Here is a 15641-nt window from a genome sequence, read left to right as displayed (position 1 = left end):
TACTGCTGGAACACACATCTTGTTTCCCCATTGAATGTGAATTAGTGTGGTGTGTCTTACCTGCTTGGAGGTTGGTCTGTTGACCTTTCTCTGGGTGATGAGGCTTAAACAAAAGCAGTTTGCAGCTTTGAGTGTGCATTATAAGTCAAATGGACTTTCCATACTGAATTGATAGTACTGTGTTGCACTCTTTCTTCTGTATGCCTTTAATCCATAGTGCTTAACTCTGTTGTCTAACTCTATTGTCTATCATGGTCTTGTCTTCTACATGCATGGCTTCATCGTTATCACATTGCACCATTCATCTAACCCAGGAGCCAGTGAAGGTATGAGAACCTTTTAGTATATACAGTTATTTCTTTGATCATATTCATGTGGCTGTGGTGCTCTTCATTCAGCTCTTAGTTTCAGCCCTCAAAATACAGTCTTTGGTAGCAATCATAGTCCTAGGCATCACTGTGTTGATCTTCATTTGCCTTCAGTACCAGAAAAATGGAAGGTCATATTTGGTGATGTACCTCACATAGTTTTCTAGAAGTTCTGCTGTGCTAGTGGTGTAGCCAAAGGTAGGTGTAGCTGGATTTTCTTCAATGGAATACATAATTTATGGAAAAATCATATAGAAAAAGTACTTTTGTAGTTAGACTTCTCTGCTGCATGAAGCTGAGCTGCCTCAAACAGCAAAGGTTTCCTGCCTTTCTTCCTGACTATATACTCCTTTATTCCAGTGGTGTGTTGGCAGTGGGTTCTTCTATGAACCGTTTCCACTTGTGAACCCAGATGGAGATTTGTCACTTTTTCCCCTTCCTCTGAACTGGAGTTTGGGAATGGAGAGACTGAATACCTGTGTCTTGGTAGCAGTAGGCTGTTGGGTTGACTTACCTTTGTATGTCTGAAATGTGCTTGTAGGAGGACACTTATTTCATTTGTAGATGCTCCCTTCCCCCTCTGTCAATGATGCCCTGTGGTTATGTCTGAAATGCCTGGCAGTTTTCTCATGAAAAGCCTCAGTGTGAGCCTGCTGAAGGCTGACAGGCCCAAGCCATGGCTGTGGACTGGCAGTGTGATGCCCAGCCCTAATAAAGTTGCACCATAGAGAGGTTTCTGTCAGCTGGTGGCTTCTCTCTGAAATCACTACAGAGGCTTCAGTGAAAGACCTGCTTGGATGGTTCTGGCTCATGTTAGGTTACAGTCAGCTGCTTTAGCCCACTGGCTTGGCTGTGCCTCCTGCTGAGGCAGAAAGGAAACAGTGTTCCTTGGAGCCCATCTGTCCTACTTACCTGATGACTTTTCTGTCACTGCAAGTCTGCAGTTTCATTCATTCTGGAAAGCGTTTTTCAGGAACAGAATAGCTTGTCTTAAGGCACTATTTTTATGATAGCCAGCCTCATGCATCTTTGAGGTGTGTTTTTCTGTCAAGTATCCTATCACTTGGTCCTTCCCACTGATGGATTTTAGTGTTAGAATTGTTCTTTGCTCTGAGCACCATGCTGCTTTTGGCAGGCAACTGAAAGATGGCGGAGTGAAGGTTTTGTGCCAAACAGAAGGCAGGCATCCTTCTACCATGGTTTAGATCAAAGTAAGAACTGTCTTTGGACATCTGCTCAAGATGCCTTTTGACATTTCTCACACCACAGTCAGGAGCCTGTCCCGTTACTACAGAATGATGTCTGCAGACACAGCATGTTGGAGGCCATGAATCTGCTAGCAGCCAGGATGGGAAACAGAGAAGCATGCTGCATCATAGATGTGAATTCAGGTCTTGCTGATGATCCTGAAGGAGAGACTGGGCGTGAGAATACTCATGAAATCTTGCTGGAGCTGTGGCTCTAGCTCTAAGAGCACAATACATGGTTCCCTCTGGCATAAACAGTCGCTCTAATAGGACAAAACCATCTTGGTTCTCCAGCTCCTCAAGCAGATCAAGAGGAAAAAAGTATCAAGGAAAACCTGTGTTGGACTTGCCAAAGGAAACTATTACTTTGTTTAGACCTCAAGCCTTGGAATAACATTTTCTTTTTTTTTAAATTAGAAAATCAAAACTTTAAATCAAACCTGCCCTTAGGTCTAGGCATTTTCTGTCTTGGTGCTTACTCATCTAATACTGGAAAGAGGCTTGAAGCCTGCTTGTTTTCACTAAAATCAGTGTGAGGAAACCTATTCCATTGTTGATGGCAGAATGTCCCTCCTGGCTTTTAGTGAATCTGAACAGTTTGGATTTCTTTTGGATTTCTGGCTGCACTGTCTTCCTCAGCACTGTGAGGATTCATTTATTTACAGTGGCCATGAACTTTTACTGCTAAATGGTTTTGATATAGAGCAGGAAACTCCTTGCTTAATGCAGAAGGGAACTTAGGGGATACAAACACTATTTATTTTCCCTTTATGTTGAGGTTAAATAGAACTTAGATAATTAAGAATCTCTCTTCTGGTTCCCTGTTGTCCAGTGGGATTAACAACAATGTTCTTTTCCTCCTTATTCTCTCTGTCTAAATGTTCCACATGAAGCCAAGTCATGTTCAATGGGGTGGGACTCCTGAAAGTATCTGAATGTCTTGCAGCTGCAGACTGAATCCAGCCTTCCAAATGTAATGACATAAAGTGAGTTCCTTGAGTGAGTTACTCTGCATGAGAGCAAGAAAGAACACTTTAAACAAAGCTCTTCTCTGTTTTTATGGCATTATTATTTTTTTTTAATGGATTCACTTACCTTGAGGCAGCTCTGGGTTTTTTTGGTGTGGGCTTTGAAATCTCTCAAATGGTGTCTGTGCGCACAGACCTCTGCGTAGTGCTGCTGGGATATGAATCCTTGGGCTTTGAGCTCCCTAAGGAGATGAACGTCTTTGAGAGATGAAGGGGGGGTAAGCAAGGCCTCTGCTGTAAGGTGACAGAAGGGGTGAATAATGTGCTTTGCTTCCTCCAGGTACTTTATTACCCAGATTGCCATCTGAACCCGGGATGACATTACTCACTATCAACATAGAGAAAATTGGTCTGAAAGATGCTGGGCAGTGCATTGATCCTTACATCACAGTCAGTGTAAAGGGTAAGGGTTTCTTTTCCTGGCTCCTCATTTCTAATTTGGAGAGAGAGAGAGAGAGAGAAAGAATGTTCTCTGAAAACTCTATTGATTTTTTTTTCTTTATTTTTTTCCCAACCTGCTGGCTAAAAACATGTGTTGGTACTTGCATTTCCTGTGGTGGACTTAAGGCTTCTGTTTTAACCAAGGCTGGGAAAATTCTGGAATTGGGCAATAACTGGGAGCTGAATCTCTGGAGAAGACATGCTGGGAGCTGAAAGACTGTACTCCTCTATTCCAGCTGCTTCAGCTTACTTGAGTACAGATCTCTTTGGACTCCCTAACAGAGGGGTGTCTGGGCTTTCTGGAGGTGAACCACAGCCCACTGATTCCATTCACTAAACTAAAGTTTTGCTAAAACAAAGATCACCTTACGAAGGCTTAGTGTTTAGAACAATGGGTTTGAAGTATAGCTTGCAAGATAAATGAAATATGTTTTAGCCTTGGTAGTGAAATATTTCTGCCAAAGGCTGGTGGGCTGACAGCCTTGCCCTCTGAAAGCCTCCATGGATCTGTAAGAACCTCTTTGCCTGTTCTCACCATTTCAGATGGTTTGAGGCAGAGATTTTTGGTGTTGAGACTCCTTCTAGTGGGAGCATCTGCCTCTCCCCCATATTTCATTTCTTAGCAGGAAGCCCTTATAATCTGAACTGCTTACCCTTGATCTGCCCTGCTTGACTTCTGCTTATCTTTAGTCTTTTGAGGCATATGATTACTTTTTTGTTGTTTCTATCGTTTGTTATATTAAAATTTATAGCTGAGTCAACAGCCTTCAGTGACTTTCAGGTGTGACAGAGCTCTTGTACATGTCCTCTTTAGATGTAGCATTGGGTACCTAACATAGAAATAAAATACTTGTTAGATGTGTGATCAAGTGTGCCTTAACTCTTTTTTTTTTTTTTTTGGGTCAGTATTAGGAGTGGTTCATAAATCTCTTAAATCAGAGAAGCTTCTTGCATTCTGATGTGATTTTTTTTTTTTTTATTATTTTCTTTCCTGCAGATTTGAATGGGATAGATCTGACTCCTGTGCAAGATACTCCTGTGGCCTTGAGGAAGGAGGACACATATGTCCATTTTAACGTGGACATTGAGATTCAGAAACACATTGAGAAACTAACAAAAGGTATGTGGTGGCAGAGACCTGAAACAGGGCCCAGGAGCTTTGCAAGTGTTGGCTCTAGGCTGCTTCTGCTCTAATAAATGGGCTGTGCCTGAGCTGCTGTTGCTGCAGGGCTCAAGATCTAGACAAGGATAAAAATAGAATTTTGCATCCTACCTCTTTCAAATCAGTCATTGTGATGACTTGCAGACAAGAGAGGAATGAAGATAGATAAAATTGCAGCAGTTTGCTCTACTACAGAGGTACTGAGCTGCTTTATCATCTTCGTAGACATTGGGCAAACTGTTACCTGCATATGAATAATTGAGTGAGGAGCACAAGCACAAGAGTGTGGTGAGCATTGTAAGAACATGGTATAGCTTTTGAGTAAGTAACAGGCATGCTGGAGAGCAGAGAATTGCTGAATGGTAGTGGTTGGAAGGGGCCCCCCAGAAATCAAGTCCAACCTCCGTGCCAAAGCAGGGCCACCTACTGCAGGTCACAGAGGAACACATCTAGATGGGTCTTGAAAGTCTCCAGAGAAGTAGTCTCCACAACCTCTCTGGACAGCCTGGCCAGTGTTCTAGCACCTTCACAGGAAAGAAAGTTCAAGTGAAACCTCCTGTGTTCTAGTTTGTATCCATTGCCCTTTGTCCTGTCACTGGAGATCAGTGAAAGGAGTCTGGACCCATCTTCCTATAAATCTCTACCCTTTAGAGATTTATAAGCATTGATAGGATCCTCTCAGTCTTCTCCAGGTTAAACAGCCCTAGGTCGCTCAGAGATGCTCCAGTCCCCTAATCATCTTTGTGGCCCTCCATTGGACGTTCTCCAGTGGTTCTGTGTCTCTCTTGAACTGGGAAGCTCAGAAGTGGACACAGTACTCCAAATGTGGTCTTACTAGGGCAAAATAGAAGAGGAGGAAAACCTCCCTTAACCTGCTGGCCACATTCTTCTGAACGCACCACAGGAGACCCAGTGACCTTTTCTGCCACAGGAGCACACTGCTGACTCATGGTGAACTTGTTGTCCACTAGAGCTCTCCCCACGTACTCCTCCACTGAGCTGCTTGCCAGCAGGTCATCTCCTCACCTGTACTGGTGCATGGGCTGTTTTTCCCCAGGTGTAGGACTCTATACTTACCCTTGTTGAACTTCATGAGGTTCACCCCTGCCCAACTCTCCAGTGTGTTCAGGTCTCACTGAATGGCAGCACAGCCTTCAGGTGTGTCAGCCACTCCTCTCAGGTTTGTGTCATCAGCAAACTTGCAGAGGGTACACTCAGTCCCTCGCCCAGATCACTGATGAGTTTGTTGAACAAGATTGGACCCAGTACTGACCCTGGGAACATCACTAGCTACAGGCCTCCAGCTGAAGTGCACCACTGATCACAACCCTCTGAGCTCTGTTGTTCAGCCAATTCTCAGTCCACCTCACTGTCTGCTCATCTAACCCACGCTGCCTGAGCTTACCTGTGAGGATGTGATGGAGAGAATTCCCTCCAAAGTCTGTAGAGCAGCTTAGCAGTAGAGAAGCTCTCAGATAACTGCTGTCTTTGCTAATGTTTCTGCTAAACCATTTTCCCCTCTAGGTGCAGCTATTTTCTTTGAATTCAAACACTACAAACCTAAGAAGAGGTTTACTAGCACCAAGTGCTTTGCTTTCATGGAGATGGATGAAATTAAACCTGGGGCAATTGTCATAGAACTGTAAGTGACTTGCAATTATGTCAGAGGCAGAAGAAATGAACTAGTTCTCAGTTACAATGTGTGGCTTGTTTGCATCAAGGAAGGTTTCTTAGGCTCATTAGACTGAGTTCCCTAAGGAAAAAAACTATTTTTAAATAGAGAAGGGAAAAGAAAATCATTTTAGGCAAATGAAATTGCTAGAGACCCTCCTCAAAAACAACTCTTGCCGAAGAGCCTGCTGTTTGTAACTAGACTTTGTATAGGTTAACAAATTCTGTGTGGGGGACTTGTTAATTTTGACCTGTATTTTAGAAAACAAATAGCCAAAATCAACTCACACAAGGTTTTGGTATGGAACTTCTCTCAAGGAAATCTGCATTGAGACACAAGATACTGATGTTGTACTGGATGTTGTGAACATTTCCAAGGGTTGGTCTTCCTGCTTGAAATAGATGAGCCAGGCATGCTGCAGTGGTTATGATGTGCACCTACCCTCATTGTGGGTAGGGAAGCTCTGAGTGAGGCTTTTGGGGTTTTGTTTCCAGGAAGAGGGTGAATCCTGCAGTTCTGGGCATTTCTAGGATGACTGCTCAGTCTGTGCTAGCTGGAGTGCTTCTGAAGTACTGAGTAACTGGCAGTGCCTCTCCTGCAATCCAAAGTATTATATTGGGAATTCTCCTTACAGAAACCTTGCGTTCATTTATAAATTGAAATCTTTGTTAAAATAATAATCCAGAGAAAACAGGGGGTTCGAGTTTCTTCCTGTAAATCGTTGTTGCTTCCAGTAAGCCTTGTCAGAAATATTGTAAAGAGGATGGGGATCAGGACAAGCTTTGTAGTAGGCTTCCATCTTCCTGCACCACTGTTACTAGCACAGGGAGTAACTTTACTGTCTTGTGGTTACAGGTACAAAAAACCCACTGACTTTAAAAGGAAGAAATTGCAGCTGTTGACCAAGAAACCACTTTACCTTCACCTCCATCAAACGCTGCACAAGGAGTGACCCTAGCTGTGAGATTTCTGTGAACTGAACCACCAGTCATGGTAGCTGTGTGTAGTAGCCTTAGCCTTGGAGGGGCGGGAGAACACCTGTATTGATGCCAGTAGGTCAGACGGGACCATCACACGCTGCACAGCACTGCTCCAGGGGCAGAGGCAAGCCTCTCATTCAAGTGCAAGATTATTTCAGTACTTTCCAGCTAGAGGTTTTTCTGAGAGCCCTGAAATATGTTGACTGCTTTTCCTAATTTTGCTGTTCATCATGTTTTTTGTTGTTTGTTTGTTTTTTTTTTTTCCCTCTTAACCATTCCTACCTACCTTTTTTGCCTCAGGCTCCACCCAAGGATTGAGACTGCCCCTTTGCCAGACTTGTAGCAATAAAGACGTGACAGGCCTACTATTGTAGTTCCTCTCATCTGCATTTCAGAGTCCTCTCTAGTGGGCTGGGTGGCAGGAGACCAGGAGAAAGATGAAGTGGGATGGGAAGAAGCTTGAGGTGCTGCAAGTGATTGAGAGAGAGAGAGGAGGGTGCTGGGTCAAGCAGGATGGCTACAAAAGAGCTCCTCAGTCAGCTGTTCTGCTTTGGTCAGGCCAGGAGGAGGAGAAGTGCAGATGAGAACATTGAACTACGATTTTAACAGCCTTGCCTGATCCACTCGTACCGAGTTTTGGACACAATGCCTGTTACAATCCTTTACCTTGCTGTTATTCCTCAATAGAGCTGATTTTTCTGTACCTTGTCCCAGAGTGATTTGCAAAGGTGGGAGTGGGACGCAGAGAGGCTTTCTCCAGGGCTTCATCCATGTGGTGGTGGCTTACTGTGCCATTTTAGTGACAGCAAAGGCATGCCCCTCAGCGTTCCAAGCATCAATTTTCCAGAGCTTTTGGTAAAGTAGATCTGGCTAGCAGGTTGGACCCACCTTTTACATGAAACTGCTGTTCTTAGGGAAACTGATTGTCTGCAGTTTTCTACATATTTTGTGCAAGTCTGGAAACTTACTCTAAAAATTACCTTTTTTATGTAAGTAGATAGGATTATCCTTTATTTTCTATATTTTTTATTTGGTGTGTAATAAGCTGCAGGACATTGGCTTATGACACGCTCACATTCATCTTTTGACCTAATAAAGGGACAGAAGTAGAACCCAGTCCAATCTTTCCTATATTTGTGTGGATATTTAATACAATACTTTTAAGTTTGATATACTTCTTGCATATCTAACCTAGTGCCTAAATACTCCTCTGCTATGCTAACGAAACCCAGCTCCCAAAATAGTGTCACTATTAGGTTTATTTTAAGCAGTCTGGGTGCTGATGTATCACCACTTCCTCTTTTCTGTCATGTAACCCCAAGATGTTAATTTAGGCTTTAAGGGAAGGGGTGTTACTGTTCCTCATGATGTTTGTCTGTCCAAAGGCAGGAGTTCAGCATGATTGGCTTTCCCATATTGATTAGGATAAAGAGCTGTTTTCCAATGTCCTAATCTTCTCACCTTCCCTCTGTTCTGGTGCAACTGGAGATGACGTTATTTAGGTGTTACCACATCATTTCCTCAAATTCCACTACCTGTTGGAAGGGGGGGAAAAAAAGTGCAATTGAAATTTTCCTGTTTACGGGTCTTTCTGACACCCCCGAGGTATTTCATCTGCTGCAGTGAATATCAAGCCCTGAAAAGGTATCACTGTCAGTTATGGAAATACCTTGGAGTGCAGCCTTCTGGGTGCCAGACCAAAGGAGGACACATACATTCTTAAGTCAGTCATCCTTTGACCTCTGCCAGAGGATGGAGCAAAGCTTTAGTCTACAGCTGCAAGTCAATAGTTGGGGTATTGGGTCAATAGTTGTGTTAACTGCCAATGGTCCCCACTTGGCTCAAGTCTCTCCCTCACCTTCTCAGAATCCATAACACCCAGCACCCCTGCAGCAGCTGGTCTTGCTCAGCAGAGGACAGTCCTGGGGCCCTGTGCCAGCTCTGCCATCCTCCTGCATCTGGTGGTATCAGCAATGTCCCTGCTGTGCCTCACAGCACCCCAGCCTGGTGCTCCCATCTGGCTTCAAGTTGTTAATACTGGTTGGGGTGGGGAGGAGACACCAACCATCCCAGAGCTTGGTGTTGGCGAAGAACGTGAGCTTGGAGACCTCAAACGTTCATTGCTGTTTATGTCATTGGTCACTACCCAACTGAACTACAGCCCTCGTGTCAGCTGCTTGACTCCTCCCCAGCCTGTCCCCATCTCTCTGAACTCCCGTGATCGGAAATGTCATCTTCAGAGTAGTTTTGGTTAAATACGCAAGTGGAGCTTTGTATTTAACAAATGGTGAATTCATGGCTGTAGAGTGTGAAATACTATTTTTAAAGTTGCTTCTCTCCTTTGCAGTTTTTTTCTGTGAACTGTCTTTCACCGCACTACTTCCCCCCCTAGAAGCTCAATGTATTGTTTTATGCTTCAGTGATGTTCTGTCTTTGTCTTTCCTCTAAAAGCTAAAGCTTGATGCTTGTACTGTAAGAATGTAACACCTAGAGGGTGAGTTTCATGGCTGCTTGTCCTCTGGCAGTAAAGCTGTAATGGCATTGCAGTAGGGGTTTTTTATTATTCCTCATTTTCCATTTTTTCCTTCACTTGGGTACAGAGCACTTTTGAAAAAACCTTTGTGTCTAGGTAAGAGGCCTGCTCTGCCAAATGCTCTGTCCTCAGCCCTGTGCTAGCACTTGCCCTCAGCCTTCCCTGAGCATCTACCAGCGTAGGGGTGCTTACAGCGCTCCCTGGTGGCTTGTGCCTGCAAATGAAGTTAAAGCAATACTGGTTCCTATGGAATACACACCCCTGCTCTGCTTAGTGATGTGAAAAAGGCTGTCACAATAGAGCTTCCTTACTGCTAAGGAAGCTAAAAAGCCATCCAGGCTAAAATAAGCACTCAGCTCTCAAACCTTGTATTTCATGTTATGAGCCAGTCTTTTGAGTTTGGATTCCAAATGCATTCACCTCCACTGCTAAGTACTTCTCAAGGGTTGCATCCCTCCACATGATCCTCATGATGTGGTTCAGCATGAAGGTAACCCACCCAATCTTACAGCAGTCATTCCACCTCAATTCACTTCCTCACCCTGGCCTTCTCTGATTCAGTCACCAAACAAAAACTGGCACTGAAACAAAGCCTTCATGATTTAGCAAAAGGAGTTTTGCTTTTTATTGTAAATCTCCTTTGAGTACAGTGTCATTTGTGCTTCTGATCTCTGACCAGACATCTTATAAAAAAAAAAAAAAAAAAACCCAACCAAAAAACCCAAACACCACTACGTCCCAGTCCTCATGTAAACCCCTGGCCTACAGTAACTTCAGCTCAATGATGTGATGGAGAAGGCAGGTAAGATAGCATTTTACTTAAAAATTATTTCCACAGGAAATGATTTGATTTACATTTTTCACGAAATCAGTTAATTCACCAACTGGTTACAGAGGCTACATTTAATTCAAACTAGCCACACAGGTACTTCCTTTCTATTGCACGTTTAGAGGAGGTTCAAGTCCATCACAAGAAGAAGGTTCTTGCAGCCCAAGAGGATGGATGAGTTTAAGGTGATCATAAATGCACATCTGTAGCAATTGGATAAAAATTGATCCTGCAAAAGCTGCAATATACTGAAATGAGACAAGTGGCTTCAAGGAGAGAGCCATTTCCTAAAATCCTGACTGCAGGAAGTGCACTGGGGTCCATTCCTTTGAGCTGCTGACCAGAGGCTGCAGTTAGGGTTTCTGCACTGGTGGTTGTGTGTAGTCCTTTGAGCCTGGTGGTGGTGGAGGGCCTGCAGGGTAGTCTCTAGGTCCTGATGGAGGCAAGTCTCTGTTAGGAGAAGGTATATAGTCTCTGGAACCAGGTGGAGGGACCTGTGGGCCTGGAGGATAATCTCTTGGGCCAGGAGGACCTAGGGGTTGAAAAGGAGGGTGCCCACGTCCATAGCCTCTTGGATCTGGAGGAGGGGGTAGTGGGCCAGGAGGCAGATCTCTCATTCCTAAGGGTGGGCCAGGTAAGAAATCTCTTGTGGCTGGAGGTGGCAAGGGAGCACCACGAACTAGAAGGAAAGGAAAACACAGGGAGTTAAATGAAATCTTGCTGCAAAGTAAACGGTGAAGAAGGTTCTGATGTGTTCTTCATTTTTTGGAGCAGCTCTGGTGTGGGTCACTGTCACATGCAGACCTCAGAGTCTGTGAATTAGTTTGTAGTGACTTGGCTGCTGGTTTCCAGTTTAGACTAAATGAGGAAAAATGCCTCCTTCATCGCTTAGCATGAAAGAGGCTTGAAAAATTCCACCTGTCCAAGCTTACTGAGCAAGACAGCTCGACCCCAGGAAGTGTGGGGAAGTATCTGCCATGCTAACAGGTGGCAGATCTCAGTTCTGCAGCAGGCTGCTGAGAAGCACAGTGGGGCAGGTTCAGCACATGGCAATGCAACTGTACCTAGGGGCACAGGAAGAGGTCGAGGCCCAAAGTGCCCACGGAGAGCAGCTGGCGGCGGTCCATAGCGAACTGGTGGTGGAAGTGGAGGTCCCATTGCTGGGGAGGTCATGATAGGTGTCCCAGGGAAAGAAGGTGGACCTTTGGGAATAGCATTAGCCTGTGGGAGATGAGGTTATTTTCAGTGTTACTCACTCCATCACAGAAGTACTGACACTGCTGAACACCACAACCATTCACCCAAAGAGCAAGAGGTGGAAAAGTAAAAACCAAAACCACACAACCAGGACACAACACACCTCAAAACACCTTAATGAGGAGAAAAAGGGGAAAGTTACTGCACCATCACTGTCCCTTCACCCAGTGCACCACCTGCAGTACCTAGGAGTGAATGCTTGGTGTACCTTCTGAGATGACAAATTTCCTTCAGCTAGAGCTGTACTAAAGAAAAATTCAATCCCTTTTGAAGTGTCCTTGGTGGACACCCCTTTGGCAAAGGCCTGGCACCTTGAATTACAGATGGAATTGTGCTTTAACACCAGAGGTAAGTCAGCTTCCTGGGATTAGTGTTGTAGTCACTCAAAAGCTTTTTGTCTGCCGGCCTTAACCAAAAAGATTTGTTTCCTTAGTTCCATAAAACCCAGAGAGCAACTGTTAGACAACCACTGTGAGGCAGAGGTACCAGCCCTTGGTTAGTGTTGCAGTTTGTTACTTGGCAGCTCAGAGCACCCAGCCTGTTACACTCCTCTCCATCAAAGCAGACTAACACCATATGCAGCCTGTGAATACTCACTGTAACTGGTTCAACAGAAGGTGAAGCAGCAGTGGTTACACAAGGGGCTTCAGACTCTTGGGGAGAGGGCTGCTTTGTTTTTTTTTGACAGCAAGTAAGGATAGTGACAGAATGTGGACAAGACAGAACATGATACAGTTAAAGGAGCAGCAGGAAATACAGTGAATCATGTACTCAATGATTCCTGAAGGTTGGGTTTTTTTCAGCTTACCACTCCATCCACTCCTGTGGAAGGGGAGGAGGTTCTTGGCACAAGCAGGGATGCTACAGCAGGCCCAAGGTCTGCAAAGACAGCCACAAATGCCAAGTCTTACCATGGCTGGGGTAAGGAACATGGCTTTTAAATTGCATTTCTGAATTGAAAGCAAAACTGAGTAAGTTGCAGATGGTTGAAGTCCACATAACTTACCAGGAAGAGACATCCTTCCAGGTAACTCTGGTGGCCTTCGTGGAGCAGGGGGACCATCTACCACTGAACCTTGAGGGAAACAAGAACCCCAGAGACTCCAATCAACACCTGCCTGAGCTATTTCTAGTTTTCTTAAAAAAACAATGACTCACCTGTGTATTAATAAAGCAGGTATCAATACTTAACATTATCCCTAGAACCAAGACTGGACCTCAGTGCTCCTGGGTTTGTAGTGTAAGAGATGGTTATCAGAAGGAAAGCTTCACTGCTTACCAAATTCACCTCTTGAGCCTTCCCTTCGAGGAGCGGAAAGGGGTCGAGCAGGAACGTCTATCATCTGCGTGGGTGATGGATTTCCTCCACTCACAGGTGATGGGCCAAAAGAGCCATCCCTGCTCAAGGGCCCTATGCCAAAGAGGAAAAAATACTTGATCTACTTTTCTACAATTTATCAGAGCCATGTTTTAGGGTTTACTGATTCAAAGACAAAACGGTTGGGAGAAACAGCAGCATTTACCTTGTCGTGGTGGGACTTGGCGATTGGGTCTGCCTGGAGTTGGCTTTACAATTAATGGTCTTTGAAGCATGCTGAGTTTTAGGTTTACATCTATTAATCTAGTTTGAAAAAAAGAAAAAACATAATATTTTTAATTATTCAAATACTACATGTCAGTTATATTTGTTATAAAATGTAACAAGGCAAACTGCATGGCAAAATGTTGCAGTTTTCACCAAGAAATCTTACTTTAACTATCAAAACTGTTTAATACCAGTTGAAAATTCCTAACTCAAACACATCCTGCACATGAAATGAGAGGAAGTGACCTGAAATCGTGCCAGATGAGGTTTAGGTTGGAGATTTGGAAGCATTTCTTTACTGCAAGAGTGGTCAGGCATTGGAACAGGCTGCCCAGAGCGGTGGTGGAGTCACCATCCCTGGGGGCATCCAAGAAACATGCAGACATGGCACTTTGGGACATGGTTTAATGGCCATGGTGGTCTTTGGTTGATGGTTGGATTCAGTGATCTTAGAGTTCTTTCCCAACCCAAACAATCCTATGATTTAAAGCACAGACACTTGCCCTGCTTGAACTCCCCTCCCAGTCATCCAGCAGCATGTTCAAAGAGCAATAAAACCACTCTGTACTGCACTCACTTTTGTCTCAGGTTGGCTGCTTCTCTTTTTTCTTTAGACAGAGCTCTCTCAGCAGCGCGGGCAAGGATCTGTTAGGGAAAATTTTGCCAACTGCATTAGCTGCACCAACCTGAGGTCAAATACAAATTGTTTGCTTCAAAAAGGATAAGCATCCTTACCCAATTGTCATGTGCCTTTTTCTCATGAGCAGCAATCTGAGAAGAAAAGAAGTATTTTAGTGTGTTCCGTGTTGGACAAGCCACTATCTCTCCAGTAACTCACTACAGAGCACTGGAATGGTGCAGTAAAAGGTGACACAACCAACAGCAAGCAAGAACTTTACCTGGTTTTTGTAAGATCTCTCTGTTTTTTGCAATTCATCTTCCATTTCTTGGATCCTTTGCCTGTACAAAAAAAGAAAAAAGAGGGGAAAGAGAGAAATTTAAATGACTTCTTCCATAGCTGAAATAAAGGAAAACAACAGACTTCAGGAACTGAGGTTACTTGTAAACTTTCACTTCCTCGATGGCCAGCACAGCTTTTTCATCTGCAGCAGACAACTTCTGCTCCTTCTCCTGGCGCTCATACTCCTCCTGGGTTAGTTTTCTGTATCAGGGAAAAAAGAAGCACCATGTATTCCACCATTCTCCACCTGCAACTCAAATACAAGGTGTTCCTCTGCTACCAACAGTGATATCAGCATCTATCATAATGGGCAAGAATACAGAGAATAAAAACATTTTTTGAAGCAAATCAGACAAATACTGTCTTTTCAAACCAATGGACAATCTCTGTTTATAAAACCTGAAAATTAAGGATTGGGAAGTTCTGTGAGTACCTAAAGATCTGTCAGAGTTTAACAACTGCAGACAGTTCATCTTCTTTTGGCACCCTGTAGCATACTTACCACTGTGACTGATGGAGATCCAGCTTTACAAAAGGTAAAAATAAAGCAATCTGCAGAACTGACATCTCACCAGGGTTTTAAACCAAGAAGTGAAGGTGTACTGAGAAAGGGGGAATCATAGAACGGTTTGGGTTGGAAGGGACCTTAAAGATCATCTAGTTCCAACCCCCTTGCCATGGACAGGGATACCTCCTGCTTGCTCAAGGCCCCATCCAACCTTGCTTTGAACACTGTCAGGCTTGGAGCACCAGAATTTCTCTGGGCAACCTGTTCCAGTACCTCACCACACTCATGGGGAAGAATTTAAGGGCTATGTGACAAACAGATTCAATAATGATCAACTGTGTGGAAAGAAGCTTTTTTTAAAGTGTTTTCCACAGCAATTTATTACATAGCAAATTTCAAGGGTCCTTTTATGCCCTCATGGTTCACTACTATTTCATTTTTGACATTTTTCTGGAAGTATTTAAGTCCATAAGCTGTTCACAGCCTACAAGAGCTATCCCACCAAAATGGAACCATTAAACTAGTAGTAACTGTGTCACTAATAGCCACTTCAAGATAATCCCCTTCCATGGCTACACATGGAAACAGTTTTCAGAAAAATTACAAAAAAAAAATACTTGCAGGAAGTCCTTCATTTTAATCTTGAAGTATTAACAGGCAGTGTAAGGTCTAGGAAGTTCTGGAAGGAACTGAAAACCTTAAGAGAGGTCCAGAGGAAGTTTTCCTTGAAAGATGTTCTATCCTTCATCTCTCCCTTATGCATTTACCACACCTGGATCTTGTAGTTATGAGGTCAGGGAGTTTCACTGCTGAGGTGCTATCTAGCCTCTGGTCCTCAGCTTGTTCCAACCCTCTGCTTCCCCCAACCCACACCCTTGAACCTCAGAACTTTCAGTTGCTTTTTCCAGCAGAATTTCTGTTTTCCTACACAATTTACCTGAAAATGTCCCCAAATCCCCATCTCAAATTTTCCCCACAAAACTAAGATGGGTATTACAGACATTTCAGTAAGTAAAGAAATGAGGAATGAACACACATAACTTGTTCTTCACTGCTAGCAATTCATTCAT

General features: G+C 43.9%; 2 protein-coding genes across 6 annotated transcripts in view; one reads left to right on the top strand and one right to left on the bottom strand.

Annotated features, from left to right (window-relative positions):
* AIDA (axin interactor, dorsalization associated) overlaps positions 1-7133 on the top strand; it is a 31629-nt gene extending 24496 nt beyond the window's left edge. The window contains exons 7-10 of the mRNA XM_054395421.1: positions 2924-3046; positions 4082-4204; positions 5771-5888; positions 6774-7133. Of these exons, the coding sequence (XP_054251396.1) occupies positions 2924-3046; positions 4082-4204; positions 5771-5888; positions 6774-6870 (461 nt within the window). The 3' untranslated portion in view covers positions 6871-7133. The remainder of the gene's footprint in view (positions 1-2923; positions 3047-4081; positions 4205-5770; positions 5889-6773) is intronic.
* Positions 7134-10144: 3011 nt separating this feature from the next.
* The window catches only part of MIA3 (MIA SH3 domain ER export factor 3), a 29866-nt gene continuing 24369 nt past the window's right edge, over positions 10145-15641 (bottom strand). For 3 of the 5 annotated variants that reach the window (XM_054399277.1, XM_054399280.1, XM_054399281.1), the window contains 11 exons: positions 14163-14264; positions 14002-14062; positions 13838-13873; positions 13680-13747; positions 13041-13138; positions 12797-12928; positions 12524-12592; positions 12326-12396; positions 12115-12186; positions 11325-11481; positions 10145-10939 (listed from right to left, as the gene is read on the bottom strand). In XM_054399277.1, coding sequence (XP_054255252.1) covers positions 10614-10939; positions 11325-11481; positions 12115-12186; positions 12326-12396; positions 12524-12592; positions 12797-12928; positions 13041-13138; positions 13680-13747; positions 13838-13873; positions 14002-14062; positions 14163-14264 — 1192 coding nt within the window. In that variant the 3' untranslated portion in view covers positions 10145-10613. The remainder of the gene's footprint in view (positions 10940-11324; positions 11482-12114; positions 12187-12325; positions 12397-12523; positions 12593-12796; positions 12929-13040; positions 13139-13679; positions 13748-13837; positions 13874-14001; positions 14063-14162; positions 14265-15641) is intronic. The other 2 variants (XM_054399278.1, XM_054399279.1) reach the window with 2 other exon arrangements.

The sequence above is a fragment of the Indicator indicator genome, chromosome 2 (assembly GCF_027791375.1).
Source record: "Indicator indicator isolate 239-I01 chromosome 2, UM_Iind_1.1, whole genome shotgun sequence".
Lineage (NCBI taxonomy): Eukaryota > Metazoa > Chordata > Aves > Piciformes > Indicatoridae > Indicator > Indicator indicator.
The sequence above is the reverse complement of the archived record's forward strand: the minus strand, read 5'-3'. Positions and strand labels throughout refer to the sequence as shown.